At 46.0% G+C, this 15,689-nt stretch overlaps 1 protein-coding gene across 3 annotated transcripts in view; it reads left to right on the forward strand.

Moving 5' to 3' along the window:
- Positions 1-589: 589 nt before the first annotated feature.
- The window catches only part of immp2l (inner mitochondrial membrane peptidase subunit 2), a 150,566-nt gene continuing 135,466 nt past the window's right edge, over positions 590-15,689 (forward strand). For 2 of the 3 annotated variants that reach the window (XM_018747282.2, XM_029249022.1), the window contains exons 1-2: positions 11,572-11,646; positions 12,487-12,624. In XM_018747282.2, coding sequence (XP_018602798.2) covers positions 11,584-11,646; positions 12,487-12,624 — 201 coding nt within the window. In that variant the 5' untranslated portion in view covers positions 11,572-11,583. Of the gene's footprint in view, positions 622-11,571; positions 11,647-12,486; positions 12,625-15,689 lie in introns of those variants that run through there. The other variant, XM_018747283.2, reaches the window with a different exon arrangement.

A 15,689-nucleotide genomic window follows, 5' to 3' on the forward strand; every position in this document is an offset into this window, starting at 1 on the left:
TCATAAAGCTCATGTTCAAACTGTCCTGAAACAATATCGGTGAAACTGTGACTGGTGTAACCGAGAGCTGGGGTTTGTGTCAAAGGGAGAGATGCTCAGCAAGAGGAGCAGTGGCCAGTGCTCATGCTGGAGACCACCGCCTGGCCTGCTGTCCCTCCTGGAGATTGCTCTTCATTAAGAGTGACAGCAAACAAATCTCTCACACACAGCAGGGTCACACCAAGCCAGAGCCAACCCATAAATGCAGGGTGCAAGGAAGGCTGGAGTGGGAGAGGAAACACCCAGGATGGGATGCCAGTCCGCTGCAAGCAAGGCACCCCAAGCAGGACCCAGCCAAACCTGCAGCACCACTGGTGCATCCCCCATGTGAACAAATCAAATCGTGTACACAGAGTCCTAATGATAACGCGACAATGTAGTCAACTCGTGTTTTGAGCGAGAAGACAATGACCAAAGATGATGACCAAGGTGCAGCGAGAGCTTCTCGCAGCCTGCAGAGAAGAACCTCCAGCGAACGTGCACCTGATTCTCACTGAATCGGCGCGCACTAGGACCCTGCGATGGGCGGCTTTCAGCGGGTCACGCGGAAGCGGGGACACGAGCACGCGCAACACGCCGCCGGTAAGTTCGACTGAAGCGCTCCGTAACGTAAATGGCAGACTCGCAGCGGCCTAAAAACTTACGCTACGAGCAGACAGCCCGCCCAGCATGTTTGCCCAAAATACAAAACACCTGTGTGCCGTGGGCGTGGTGATACTCGTGTGAACGTCCTACGCCATTATTTATGATTATCCGCAACGATATCCTCTTGCCTCGTCTGTGTCTGTCGAACGGTTTTTGCCGTATTATCTAGCGAAATAAGGCTCGGCTTTCCGCGGTGGCGCGCCTGTGTTTTGTATTTGTGCATGTAAGCCAAGACAGGGGCAAAGTAAGTACTACTGTGTGTATGTCTTATGTTATGGTTTCTTTCAGGAAACACACAGAGAATCCGTCATTGCTGCGTGCGCATCTGAGTTCTGAACGTCATTACTATGGACATGTAGCTACACAAAATGACTTCCAAACAAGAACTTTAGTTTAACCATCTAATTATTTTTCTCCCGCAAAGAAATAAATCTAGCAGTTCCTCCGTACACAGTCCACCCCCAGTGAAAAGCACACGCTACCAGCGCCCTGTTTGAAATCCACTAGAAGCTCCGCCCCTCGCATAAAGGTCCACGCGAGTGTTACATTTCCCCGGCGTCTGATTGGTAGCAACGGTGCCCAGCTGAACGTCTCCGTCGCGTGATTGGTTCAAGAATTTGGAAGTGCGGTGTTGAAAGTAGCCAGTGCGCATGAGCAGAGCAGCTCCCGTTGGTGTTCTCGAATCGGCGTGTAGGGTCCTATCGTTATGAAGATCGATCGATCGATCATTCATTGATTGCCGCGGACTCTCGTTAATACGATGCTTGTGTTGTTATGTTGTACCTGTGTTCTGCAGGTTATAATAACGTTCATCGAATTAGAGACCGGTGTGTATTTCATTTTGATTAGAGGCGGGTAAGCTTTTCATTGTACAAAGTACATTTGCTTATTTATTAGACACTTTTCTCTAAAGCAGCTTCCAATGAATGAATACTATTATGAGCCCACACACCTGCTTATTCACCAAGGTGACTAGATACACTACTTAGACTGGGTCACTCATCCATACATCAGTAAGTAAGTAAGTAAATATATATATATATATATATATATATATATATATATATATATATGTATATATGTGTATATGTCACTCACACACTACTATATAAGTACAGGTGAGCTGATCATTTGCTAATTAAAGACAGCTGTGATGAGCTTTTAATAAATTGAAGACAGATGAGCTGATGGTTATCATTCTCTTAGTAAAGACAGGTTGATGACATGTGGATGCAGCCTGCTTCACAAGGCAACGGGAATGTGTAGATACCAGGCTATGACAAGGAGGAATCCTCTGTCCCCAATAAACTGCATTTATTCGCAATAAAAGCGAGATGTGCTCCTTGAATGATCATCTCATTCGTGTGGAATGAATCTTGTGTATTTATAGGGCAATGGATGTCATTACACTGGTAAAGAAAAATTAATGCAGAATGAGTTGCTCTATTATTGCTGCTGCTTCGCTTAGACTCATGAGCAATATAAATGCTTCATAGTTTTTCTGAGACATTTTAAAGCGTTGGAAATTGGAGCTGACAGTGCAAACAACCCACCTGTCTAGGGGCTTGTTGGAGAACAGGCTGCACATTACTGCTGGGTTACGTGGTGCTCAGAGTTCTCTGTGAGTGTTAAATCTCAGTGAGATCAATTAAAACAGTGTAGTTACTACCACGTGTAATTGGTAACACCCAGAAGACACAGGGCCAACATTCTGGTGACACTAACTCAAAAGAATATTTTAAATTTATTTATAATAAACCCAGGCACCACAGGTTTTGTAGTAGACACCACTGGTGCTTCAATTCATTTGGCACTTCAAAATGTAGAAATTGCCCTGAAACTTATAGTAGCAGTCATAAAAGAGAAGTCCCAGTGTGTAAATATATAAAAATGAACACAAAGTGAAGACTTGAATTGCATTTCACTTTAGGTGTTTTTTTATTTTTTTTCCCCCTTCACTTCAGCACATCCGGAGAGAAGCCTGGAGTATTTTTCCCCCCCCTCAAACTTGAGGGAATATCAAAGCCAGAGACTCCATAGAGAGAGCTCATGTAAGAATCCTGGTGGGATACCTGGAAGTTTCTGAAATTCAAGGCAGAATGTCAGTGGAGGACTTCTGTTTTCCACCTTGCCTGCGGTATTTATATTTTATTTCAGAGCTTATAGAGGTTCCATCACTACTTGTCTTGCTGTATTGAGGAGTCACTATATGACTCCGTGTGCTGTCCACTCAGGTGTTATTGTACAGTGTAAAGTGGAAGTGTTGTCTAATAGTGGCTTCTGGTTTGATTTTCAGGATTTATTTATTTTTTTGTAGGATCATCAAAATTTATAATTTATTTCAAACAGTGCTTTACAGACACAATTTGTTTGTACTGCCCCCTGCACGTGCATGTGTCCCAGTAGCGGCCATGCGTTGGCTGGAGTTGACCACATGGGTAGGACTGGGGTGCAGGACAGTAGGTTTTCCACCTAAAACAAAGAGTTTATTTACAAACCAAGCCAACAAAACTGAAAACAAGGCCCTTTTATGGGAGAACACAAAAAAAATTCCGAAATATCCCGTAAATATTCAGCAATCCTTGGATTAGGCTAATGCGCTACCCCGAAAGACATCGTCGTCTTCTGACCAGCTTCCTTAAGAAGTCTTCTCTGCTGAGACTTCGAGTCACATCAGCTGGTGACTGACAAGCTCACACAATGTTCCTGTTACTCTGGGAAACAATGCTGGAAGTCTTCAGCTGTGATGTGACTAAGCTGTTCCTTCACATCATTACCGATGCTTGGAATGTCATCAGGCCTCACTTTCTGCTTCAGTTTGATCTGTGGGAACAGAAAATATATACAGAACGAGGTTGGGTGAATAGAGACGGTGCGGTGGTGCAGGAAGGTTTTTTTTTGTGAGCTGTGAGCTCTGGGAGAACGGTTGATGGTTTCTGCACCATGACAACAGTCCTTCACACGCTGTTGTCTCTATTCAAGAATTTTGAGGAGAAAAAAAATCAAAATGAAGCTGAATGGAATGATGGCAGCTTTCTGATCACACCTCACATATCTGCCTGCTCAAGTGCTTGCTGCTGTAATCTAGCAGGGTGACACTGCTAAGGTCAGGCACCATCTAATTTGCACAAGTCAGGTCCGTCCAACGCTTCCGTTCCTTTTGCCAGAAAATTGGTCAAAAGCGGGACGGCACAAGCGTCTCATATCTTGTTTCGAGAGTAGAGAGGCTAGGGTCACAAAGGAGATGGAAATGTGGGTCGTTCCACTGAACATCATCAGGATTTTAATAACACAGTCACTTGCGCTAGCGCAGGTACAATCATCGCGCCTGCTCTGTGGCCTCAAATAGGACGTTCTTCACGGTACTTAAGACTGATAATATTATATTGTACCTGTCATTTCGCGGATTAACTCACGTTATTGAAATCAGGGATTTGCCAGGAAGCTCACAGCCCATGAAGCCCTTGAAGCTGCTGTTGACAAACAAAATGAGGCCCTTTCCAGCTTAGCCTGCGCTTTCCGTCGAAATGTAGACGACTCCGGTTATCACTTCGGTGCCATTCGGTTGACCTTGGTGGCCCAGGATGACAGTGACTCACGTGCAGATGAATAAACATGAGGCAATTAAGGTGATGTAATGAATTACCCTGTGACTGAACACTATTAAAATATATTGCTGTGATAAAGAGCAGAATCACAGGGTCATGTTTTTTGTTAAACTGAATTTCCAATCAAATTGGAACAATACTACAAAGGCTGCATGTTTTTTTTTTTTTAATTTTTATTTCATACAGTTTAAATCCTCTTCAGTTCCTTTTTTTCTTTTTTTCTTTGAACAGTTGCACAAGAGTCAAATGAAAAATTTACAGATTTGTTCTGCAAAGTTGAGGATTCAGCATGTTGTTTTCTAACAGGCATTTACATATCCGTTACTGACAATTTATGTCATCAAGAATAGCATGCATTTCAGTCTTTCCAAGCAGTTTAGTCTGCCTTTTAGTACACTTAATGGACTTATGTGTATGTCCTAACAAGAAAGCATTTACAGTATTTTAAAGTGGCCCTAATGGAGGAAAAATGTCTGGCAAGTAATTCACAATATTCACATGTAAATTTGTAATGTAGTGTTAACCCGGCAACTTTACTTTAAGGTTGAATGGATCTCGAGGCAAGGTTTGCTTTTTACTTTTTCTTTTGATATAGAGCGGTAGGATGTGCCTTTTCCCCCCAAGTAGTGTACTCTGAAATTGTTTCAGCAATGGTTGGCCAAAGTCCAGCCTTCAGTGATTCTTTCCTTCGTTGATTCTAAATACTGGGTGTGTGTGTGTGTGTGTGTGTGTGTGTGTGTGTGTGTGTGTGTGTGTGTAGTCGACCTGGCTGTGTGACACTGCAGTGTGTGGCGTGTGCTTCTTTGTGTGGGTACCACTGTCCGGCTGGGCCAGCGGCAAACAGGACTCTGATTACCTGGGTTTCACTGAGACTAGCAGCAGCCTGGATATTGATCCTTCTCTGGATCGGTGACACACGGTGTCTTTCCGTGCTCTCCACAGCTGTGTGTCTTTGAGCAGAACCCTGCACCCTTGCCTGCAGGTTGTAGCTGATGTATTGCCGCAGTCCTTTATCGTGGGCCTCTGAACCCTCCAAGCCAGCAAACTTGGTAGTGCTTAAGGAAGTAGACTTGTGAGAAGGTGCAAACCACACACCTTTGGAGGGATACTATAGGGAAACTACAAAATATATAAGTAGCTTTGGAAAAAGTAAAGTGCGAAATATATGAAATCTGTGATAAATGGAATTTCCATGTACATACATTTTTGCTGCCAGTTTGAGACATACAGTTGTGTGGAAAAAGTCGTTATAATTTTCTCATTTTGGAGCTTTTTGGACATTTCATTTGATATGATAGTGGAGTGGCATCCCATCCAGGGTGTATTTTTACACAGTGTTGCACCGTGTGTTTCTGGTATGGACTGTAAAGCTCTGTGTCCCTGACTTGGACAAGCAGTTATCGATTGAGAGTGAGTGATTGAGTAGTATATGAATGGAGCCAAAGAGAGGAAATGGGACACTTGTACCAAGAAAAAAACAAATTAGTACTGATGATAATGAAATGAAAAAATTGAGAAAATCTGGAAAGGTGCAAATATTCTTTCCAAGCATTGTGTTTGGAGAAAGGTCTCCAAAATGTCTCTCACACACACACACACATACACACACACACACTGTCTGAACCGCTTGTCCCATACGGGGTCGCGAGGAGCCGGAGCCTAACCTGGCAACACAGGGTGTAAGGCTAGAGGGAGAGGGGACACACCCAGGACGGGACGCCAGTCTGTCACAAGGCACCCCAAGCAAGACTCAAACCCCAGACCCACCGAAGAGCAGGACCTGGTCCAACCCACTGTGCCATCGCGCCCCCCTTCTCTCCAAAATGTAGTGATCCAAATCCTTTCTTGGTGAACCTGTGCAGTTGGGACTCCGTGTGAACATCAGAACAGCCAGGTGCTGGCAGGTGTGCTTGGCACAGTCACACGGGAACTGCATGAAGGTGAACTCCAAGCCGTGAGTGTTGCGCTCGGGTCTTCCAGAACAGAAATCGCTTGTGCTCTGCTCAGGTCTCCAGTGAGATACTGGCTTCATTTTGCCTGAACAAGCTGCTTTTTATTGCTGTGATTTCTTTTCATGGCCCAGAATTTGCTCTTGGGGGTTGTGGGGTGGCATGCTGCTCGTTTTTCAGCAGTCGGCCTTCCCAGATCGTCACCGTGGCACTCGAGCACCACCTGCGGCTGCCCTGGCATCACAGAATGTGAGGAATGAGCCTCTGGTGGGGAGCGCGTGTGTCCTTTATGCGAGGGGTGCTCATTTCACACATCCAGACAGCCACTGATGGCTCCAGTGCTAGACTGGTGAGGACAAAGAAAGGGATGAGGAAAGAGTGTCATTCTTGTCCAGAATCACCAGTTCCTCAGTGGCAGAAGGTTGAGGTCAGGACTCTGAAGGGCACCACACGTCTGTCTACAGATTAGAAGCATATAATACAATTTATGTAGGATTGTCTGGTTTGGGGAGGAATTTGCAATTCTGTATGCACTTTGAAGTAAACCCTTCCCTCATATAACAGGATGCCAGACGATGAAAAATCGCTATAACAGCTTATGAAAATATATACCATTTTTATACAACAAGCCTCGTGCAACACCAATTTTTAATGTCCACCACAGCTATTTTATTCAAACGCTCTGCATTTCACTCTGCGAAGCATGTGGGTGCAAAAAAATGAGCTGCAGCGTTTACTTCCTATCACGTGACAGTGTCAACCAATCACCACATTGATTATTGTAACCCTAACTCAATAAAGTAGCACATTCAATGCAAAGTTTTAGAAATAAACTGCATAAACATATTAACTAACAGTTTAAGTCATATAAGCAGCTTTAATAACATGAATACCCTTACACCATTGCAAATGAAATGTCTCTCGTGGTTGTAGTGCAACACTTGGCAGAATGAGTCACTTTCCTGCAAAATTCAAACAATTTGGATAAGTGATGGAATACAAGAATTTCCCTTCCAAATATTATGAGGAATGTGGATGTTATCATTGTTATGGAGAAAAAAGGCCATTTGTTTTGGTTAATTTGTAATTTTAGGTGACATATCTTTAGTCTGGCAACCGATTATTCAACCCTCCCCCAAGAAGTAGCGGTGAAGTGACCCCTCGTAATGGGACTTTGCCTAATGGGAGAAATGAACCCCGGTGAGCTCGGGATGGGTGTACAAATCCTTTGTCTGCACTTTTGACGTAGAACTACGTCTTTCTCCTCACTAGGTGGGGGGGTAACTTGGGAATTGACCATCACGTAAAAATGCAACCCCCTCTCGCCGCTACTGCTCGCAAATGAAAAGACAGAGAGATACTGCATATGCCATCGGACAGAAGAAGGAGCACCGCATCAAATAACATATGAACGGCCGCTGCCGGTTGAGCCTGAGTGAGCTGGCAACGTTGCGAAAATGTCCCACGTTTGGCTCGTCATGGAGTTGCCGCACTTTGCTCTACGCGTCGCCACGTTCAAACACGTCATAACGTTGACGTCAGCACCTCAGTTCATTGCTAGAGAAGCCGCGCTATCGAACACGTAACGCGCCGGCAGGAAATCCTTCATTTAGACCGAGGTAGGGGGCTCGAAGGCGGATCATTGAATTAAACATTTCAAAGATGCCCAAGAAACACGACCGACGAGCTGCACTTAGGGAGCAAGCCGAGGCCTCCGGGATTCGAAAGACACCGGCTCAGCGAAAGCGTGAGCTGCAGCGTGCTCGGGAGGCAGCAAAATCGCCTCAGGCGGCCTTGGAGCCGCAACCCTTGACTTCTCGCACACCAGACATCGCCGTGCAACACGAGCTCATGGACGCGGATGCAGCGGCGACCGACCTGATATCTGGGCCGAGCGGGTCGGGGCTCACCACCCGCACGTAGTTCTACGTAAAGATATGCACCTGGAAATTTTTTTGTGCACTCTTTCACATGCCGGGTGGGCCACATCAACACACTTGGCAATAAAGGGCGAACTCCAAGCAACGACGTGATTGTTCTAATATCCTAGTGTAGCGCGGCAGCTGACTCAAAGTACAGTGAACCGCGTCTGAGAAATTCTGACGCGTGTCTGGATTTCCATCTGATGTGTTCTTTAATTAAACACCCTTTGGAAGAAAATCCGCGTACAATCGTGCCTCTTTGTTTTCGTGTTTGCGTCTGCATACCCATCTTTCGAACGTGTTTTCTGCTCTCATTGTGAAGCTGGCGTGGCTGCGGGTACTTTGAATGGAAGAGACGGCTTACATTTCTGATTTGTTTGTTGCGCTTTTCCCCCCATTTTGAGTAATTACAAAGGGCTTTAATTAAAACTGTTAAAAGCAGTGATATTGGAGTTAGGGAGGGAGACGTGCTGAGAATGTAAGCTGGGGGCACAGTTGAGCGGTCGGTCGGTCTGGCCCTTCCTGAGCCTACATGTCTCAGAGACGCTGTTTCTGTGCTCAGTTCTGTCCCTGGATGCTCCCTAACCCATCCCAGATACGAGCGTTTTTGATCCATAGCAGAATGCATAGTTAAGCAGCTATATGATTTTAACCCTTATGTGTAGCTCGTCCTATATAAGCTGTGTCCTGTGATAGGGTAGCAATACAGGTTGAGCATCTCCTGCAGGGTTCAAACTACATTTGTGATTTTCCGACTCTCCAGGATGGGTAATTTACTTACATTTTCATATTCGGTCTGGTTGAATCGTTCTAATGGCTCAATAAATTAAACGTGATTAAAACATTAAGTAACTTGATCCAAACTATGACCGCCATCGGCGTCGCATTGAAAAGTCGTGTTACGGCACTAATTGCGTTACACACATTTTTATTAATAAATCGTGCGTCCGAAAAGCAGTCAAATTTGTCAAACATGAAGCGAAATAGCCCCCAAATTTTGCCATTTTCAGGATTTCTTTTAAGAAACACTGTTGGTTGTAGCCTACAACAGAATTAAAATGTCACACTGACAGATAAACTTAAGGCTGGTAAAGGAAAGAAGAAAACTTCAAAACAGACATCTTTTTTTCCTCTTGCTTTTGTGAGCAGGGCGGTCTGAGAAAAATTAAACAACTATTGCGATTTAAAACATAATTTACAGTATATGCTCATAGAAAAGTCTCCTGGAAGATAGTGTAGTGAAAGTGCATGTCTGGAAATACAATGCAACAGACTCGGCTTCGTAGAGGAAAGTATTGTGAAGGTTGCGCTTCGCAGTAATAAAATGTAACTGGTAAACTGTCGAGTTGAAGAGGTGCACATTTGTATGAGAGAGAAATGTATTTCTCCTGCGGACGACGAAACACAGAATGTGACTGCGAAGCCCCGTCTTCAGCTCAGAAGGAGCAGCCCGCTTGGGACCTGCTCTGTGTGTGTATGTGTATGTGTGTCAGCTGTGACCCAGGTGTGATGCTGCTGGACAGATTGAACACTGTGGATTACACTCTGTCTCCTGCGTGACGCGGCGAGTGCGGTTCCGCCGCCCGTCTCCTCCCGGACTGCTTGTCTGTGGCCCGCGGACCTCTCCATCTGCCCGCCTCACGAGGCCTCTCGTCTCCGTGCTGCGCCGCGCGCTCTGAACTCCCGCCACCGGGGCCCGCCAAGCGCCAGCTGCTCGCTGCCTCTCCCGCTAATCCGCCAACTGCGCGCGCCGAAATGCTCTCCGCGGCAGGTGTCGCGTGGCGGCTCGCGCTTACGTTCCCAGGCGCCCAGGCTCCTCTTCTTCCCTGAGGCAGCGCTTCTCTGTGTCCCGCCAGCCGTCGTGTGTCTTTCTTCTGGCGTTACCGTAACCCGAGTTTGCTGAATTTGGTACGACTTCGTGTTTACTCAGTCTCAGTTTAGGGTAAAAAATAGGAATGTGTTTCATTAGCGCTTTTCGTTTTCCCCCCTCCCAGTCTGTCTTCATGCAGTCGGAATGGTAAGGCCATGATTCCTGCGGGGACTCGCTGAGGGAGAAAAGGGCCGCAAACGGTGAGAGAAAGTTGCGTGTGAATTTATCTTGGGTTTTCGCAGTGTTTTATTCTCTCTCTCTCTGTGTGTGTGTGTGTGTGTGTGTGAGAAAAGCTAGCGCAGCTCGAGCCTTCAAACGGACAGGCCTCACTGTCACTAAGCTCGCCGCTTTAGCGGGGATCGAGCAGTTTTATACCACTTCTTTGAAATGCTATAAAAGCGGCACTGGAGGGTTTGTCGAAATGTAAAAGGCAGAACTCTGGCTGGGCCCATCCCGCCTCTCTTCTGTCCTGCGTTTTCTGTGCAGAACAGTTTTTTTTTTTGTGGAAAACCTGACAAACATAACCCACATCATCATGTGAACCGCTTGTCCCATACGGGGTCACGGGGAACCGGAGCTTAACCCGGCAACTCAGGGCGTAAGGCCGGAGGGGGAGGGGACACACCCAGGACGGGACGCTGGTCCATCACAAGGCACCCCAAGCAGGATTCGAACCCCAGACCCACTGGAGAGCAGGACCCGGTCCAACCCACTGCACCACCACACCCCCCACATGAACATAACCTCTCACCGCTTATTCTTGAGTATGTTTTATCATTTTTTGCTGACTACCTCCAGCATATTTGCACGATAGGTCCAGTACAATTTATTTGCCCGTTTTTGCCCATCTGGATAACCTGTGCTGTGTCGATTCAGGTTAAGTACCTTGATTAAGGGTATTACAGCAGTGGGGTTCAAACCCGGGACCTTTTGACAAGGTGACATCTCTAACCACTGCTCCACCTGGTACCGCTTAAAAAAAAGTGCTGCAGCAGAGCTGTCACATCACAGGCGGCTCGGCGTGGCGCTGAGAAACTTTCCGCTTAGTTGATACTGGTAGTACAACAGCAGCTCTGGCAGGGAAATAAAGAAAATGTCAAGGACTGGCAGAGGATACAGTTTTCTATGGTAACACAAAACGCTGTGTGAGTGAGTGAGCGGAGTGGGACGCTGGGAGACGTTGTTGGCCGGGCCACGGCGTCCGCCTCCTCCTGCCCCTCCTCTTTTTTTCGCAGGAGAGTGAGACACATGGAGGCGTCCCACGGTGCTCTGCCGCAGGACCGCATTCGCTCACGATGCTCGGGGAATATTGAGCTGCGGGGTGTGGGCTCTGCGTGGGGATGGGGGATGGGAGGCTGGGCAGTGGATGGAGTGAGAACGCATAATGAAGTAAATTAATGTGAAACGATGTGAAAAAAGCCAACCGGTCCGAGCGCACGGCTGCTGAAATTCCAGCCGCGCCGCTCAAGGCCGGAGGTGTTTAATAGCGTTACTGTGGAGCAGGGTGGTGATGGGGAGGGGTTGTGCATGTGTGAGATGGATGCTGATGGATGAAAGTGAGTTCAGTTCTGCTGGGAGTCTCGTTCCTCAACATGGGACTTGAAGGTGTAGATGTGAGTCAAACTTGAACTTTCTTTCCTAGCTGTTATTGTTTGTTCTCTCTTTTTTTCATTTTATTAAAATAACCCAGATATGCAAGAGATTGTAATGCAGGGACATTTCTGTGACAATATGGATGCACATCTGTGTCTCCTGCTATTTTGGATACATTTTTACTGGTGGGGAAAAAGAAGAGGAGGGCGGTTACTCTTGAGGAGAACCTCCAGATAATTGCCCAGCATGAAGGCGGCAAGCCCGTAACAGCCATTGCACGTATGCTAGGCTATGATGTTCGGTAGGTTAGGTGTATTAAATGCATATTCGACTTACGATACTTTCGATGTACGATGGGTTCATTGGAACGTAACCCCATTGTAAGTCGGGGACCACCTGTATAGAGGGAACTTCAGGTGTGCACCCAAGCAATAAGTCGGGGACCACCTGTACTTGCGCTTGCAGTCAGGACCCCCCACTCGCTAAGGACCACAGCGACTGCTCTCCTTGTCCCACCCTCTGTATCACCGTCTGTGCTCTCTTACTCAGACCCCTTTCTTCCCAATTGTGTTTCTCTGTCAGATTTTCCAGTGTGTGTGTGTTGCTTTAATATAGGGGTATAGCATGTTTGATATGCCATAGAAGCTCATTTTTTGTTTTTAAATCTGTGCCACATTTTGTATTCTGCATGTATCCTCCTGGCTCCAGTATGGTTTATTTCTCAGGACTGTTATCCATTGCTGATGGACATGAGAAATGATTGCAGTGAAACCAAGGTGAATCGCAGTAAATTCCTGAGACAAAGCACACCTTGGCCGTGGTTTTTCTCTAAATCTTGTCCTTGTTGGTCTCTCTTGCAGGGCATGGCGCAGCGGGCTGGCTTAGGGCACCGCTACATCCGCGCTTTCATCAGTGGCTTCTTTGTGGCGGTACCCGTGACAGTGACAGCGCTGGACCGCCTGGCCTATGTTGCACGGGTCGAGGGAGCATCCATGCAGGTGACCTAAACCACAACCCGTATGGTTGGACTTGGTGGGGTGTAGTGTGTAAGGCACTGCTCCAGAAGGTTGCAAGTTTAGTTCCTAGAATGCTGTTATACCCTTGAATGACCTCAGTGAATAGGGGCAGCAGGTGGCATAATAGTTAGAGCTTCACTCCAAGGATACAAGTTTGAATGCCACATCCTGCAGTAGTATCCTTGATCAAGGTGCTTACCTTTTAATTGCTTGTTTTAGCTGTTTAGGAGAAAAGCATCTGCTAAATAAGTTCATGTTGATGTGGATATCCCAGTAAATATTCTGTAGAATAAATGTATGGCACCAGTGTTTTCCTAGTTCATTTGAGGAGATGAGATCACTATAGTGATTTGATCCCTCCTCCCCTTTCTGTATTTTTGTTTGAGTTCCTTGTAGATTTCAGAAATGTATCCAAAGATGAAATTGTGTCTTTATTACATTTGATTTTTTTTTTTTCTTTTTTTCCCCCATTTTCCATCTGCATTTTGTTCTGGGTCATTGGGGTTTTGGTTTTTTTCTTTTCCTCTCTTTGCCTCCACACAAAGCAAGCTGCAGGACAGATATCTGTGTGGAAATGCTGGTGGCTCTAGGTGGTGTGTGTGCGCTCTTCAGGCTGCTGTCATGCAGATCCCACCCTTGGAGTGCTGCATGATGTGAAAGCTGTACGATGACATATCCCACTGGAGGAATACTGACTGGTTCCACAAGAGTTCACTTAAGCTGTTTTGGCTGTGTACCTTTATAATGCCACTATGGGGCAGGGTTGTTAAGGGAGTGTACAAGAGGCTTAAAAGAAAATTCTGTCCTCTTAGGACATCATCCTTTCTAACATTAAGGCTATAAAAGCAGGTGACCCTTTATTTATAATTGTTGAAATTGCCGTTGCCTTGGAAATGTCTGCCTTCCGCATACAAACAGTTTTATATTCATCTCATACATTATCTGGGGATTTGTTTTCATGTTATATCAATATCCGGAGTAAATTAAACACAGCAAAACAAAATGGATTGGGGAAAGAAAAGCGACAATTACCCTTGTTGTTTTTCTTAAATTGTGGGTTCTTGGGGGGTTTTTTGTCACATCCGCCCAACCCGCCGTGCTGTGAAGAATTAACCTCGAGTGCAGTCCTGACATGTTGAAATGCAAAACCTGAAATTATGCTTGTTTTGGTTGTGCTTGCTCATAGTCAGTTAAGTGGCACATTGAGCTGCACTCATGCTCCACACATTCAGTCATCCTTGGACCCCTCTCCTCTTGCCTGGTCCACATGCTGCACCTGTCCCGCATGTCACTCAAGGTTTAGTACAGTCCACGCTGCCGTTCCTCATGGCCAAGCATGAGGTGTTTATTCTTAGTCAAGTGCTGAAACACATTGGCTAATTAAGATCTGCAGTCATTATGCAAGATTACTTTAAAATGCTGCAGATTACTGTAGATTACTTGAGCTGCTTCTAACGTTTCACTAATTGGACCTGCAAGAGAGGGACCTCGATTGCAATTCAGTATTAATTAAAAATCCTCCTTACGCATTCAGCGAGCTGAGTGTATTTATTTCACGTTGTGTATAGTGTTTTGTTCAGTTTAAACTGGAATGATTTTCTTGTTAACCACTATGCAAATTCTTATTTTGATGAATTTATGGAACATAATCTTAAATGCAGGGGGTGCAGTGGCGCAGTGGGTTAGACCACAGTCCTGCTGTCCGGTGGGTCTGGGGTTCGAGTCCCGCTTGGGGTGCCTTGCGACGGACTGGCGTCCCGTCCTGGGTGTGTCCCCTCCCCCTCCGGCCTTGCGCCTGTGTTACCGGGTAGGCTCCGGTTCCCCGTGACCCCGTATGGGACAAGCGGTTCTGAAAATGTGTGTGTGTGTGTGTGTGTGTGTGTGTAGTCTTAAATGCCTGGGAGGAAATGTTTTATTGCTTGGGTGCACACCTGAAGTTCCCTGTATACTGGTGGTCCCCGATTTACGATGGGGTTACTTTCCGCGAAACCCATCGTAAGTCGAAAATATCATAAGTTGAAAATCCATTTAATACACCTAATCTACCGGACATCGTAGCCTAGCATACGTGCAATGGCCGTTGCAGGCTTGCTGCTTTCATGCTGGGCAATTATCTTGAAGTAGCAGGAGACACAGATGGGCGTTTCTGTGACATTATGAATGCACAAAACACAACATAGTGACCGCGTGGCAGACTGGGCGATGCGGATCGCTCCCGCTGCCCAGCATCGTGAGAGAGTATTGCACCGCATATTGCTTGCCTGGGATAAAAATCACAATTCAAAATCTGAAGAACGGTTTCTACTGAATGTCTATCGCCAGCTCACCATTGTGAAGTAGAAAAATCGTAAGTCGAGGAGCATCTGTAAATATATGCATGACTGACGTGTGTAACTTTCTCCTACTAGAAAGAATAACATTTCATCTACCTGATAATTCAGATGAAATGTGTAATGTCTGGACACCCTTCTGGGATATCTTAGAGAGGTTTGGTGAAGTGATGACAACTGTGCAACCTTTTGCTATTTTATGTATGTAGAGGGCAGCAGGTGGCGTAGTGGTTAGAGCAGCTGCCTTTGGACTCAGAACTTGCTGGTTCAAACCCCATCTCTTGCTGTAGTACCCCGATCAAAATCCCCTGCATTGCACCGGTTAAGAAAAAGAACCCAGGTGTAGAGATGAGTAAATTCTCTAAAATCATTGAGACCTTGAGATCGTAAGTTGATTTGGAGAAAAAAGTGAGATCAATGAATAAAAGGATGTGGACGTAGTTGTAATTTCTTGGTGTACTGTTTTTGTCTGTGTGACCCACCACTGTTCTGCTATTAATGAATTGGAGTGATTACTTTTAAGTTTTTGTTGAGTTTACATGTTCATGTGTTTGGGGTGTTGGCCCCTGGAGTTCAGACTTCCAAGGACAAGTGGCCTGCAGGCAGGTAGAGTGTGCAGAGGGTGGCGCTGATGGGGTCTCTTGGAGTGGACTGTTGCAAGAGGGTCAAGTCGCAGCTCTTCCAGACCCAAGGCGGACAGAAAAAGGCCTGTTTTTA

The sequence above is a fragment of the Scleropages formosus genome, chromosome 2 (genome assembly GCF_900964775.1).
Source record: "Scleropages formosus chromosome 2, fSclFor1.1, whole genome shotgun sequence".
NCBI classification, from domain to species: domain Eukaryota; kingdom Metazoa; phylum Chordata; class Actinopteri; order Osteoglossiformes; family Osteoglossidae; genus Scleropages; species Scleropages formosus.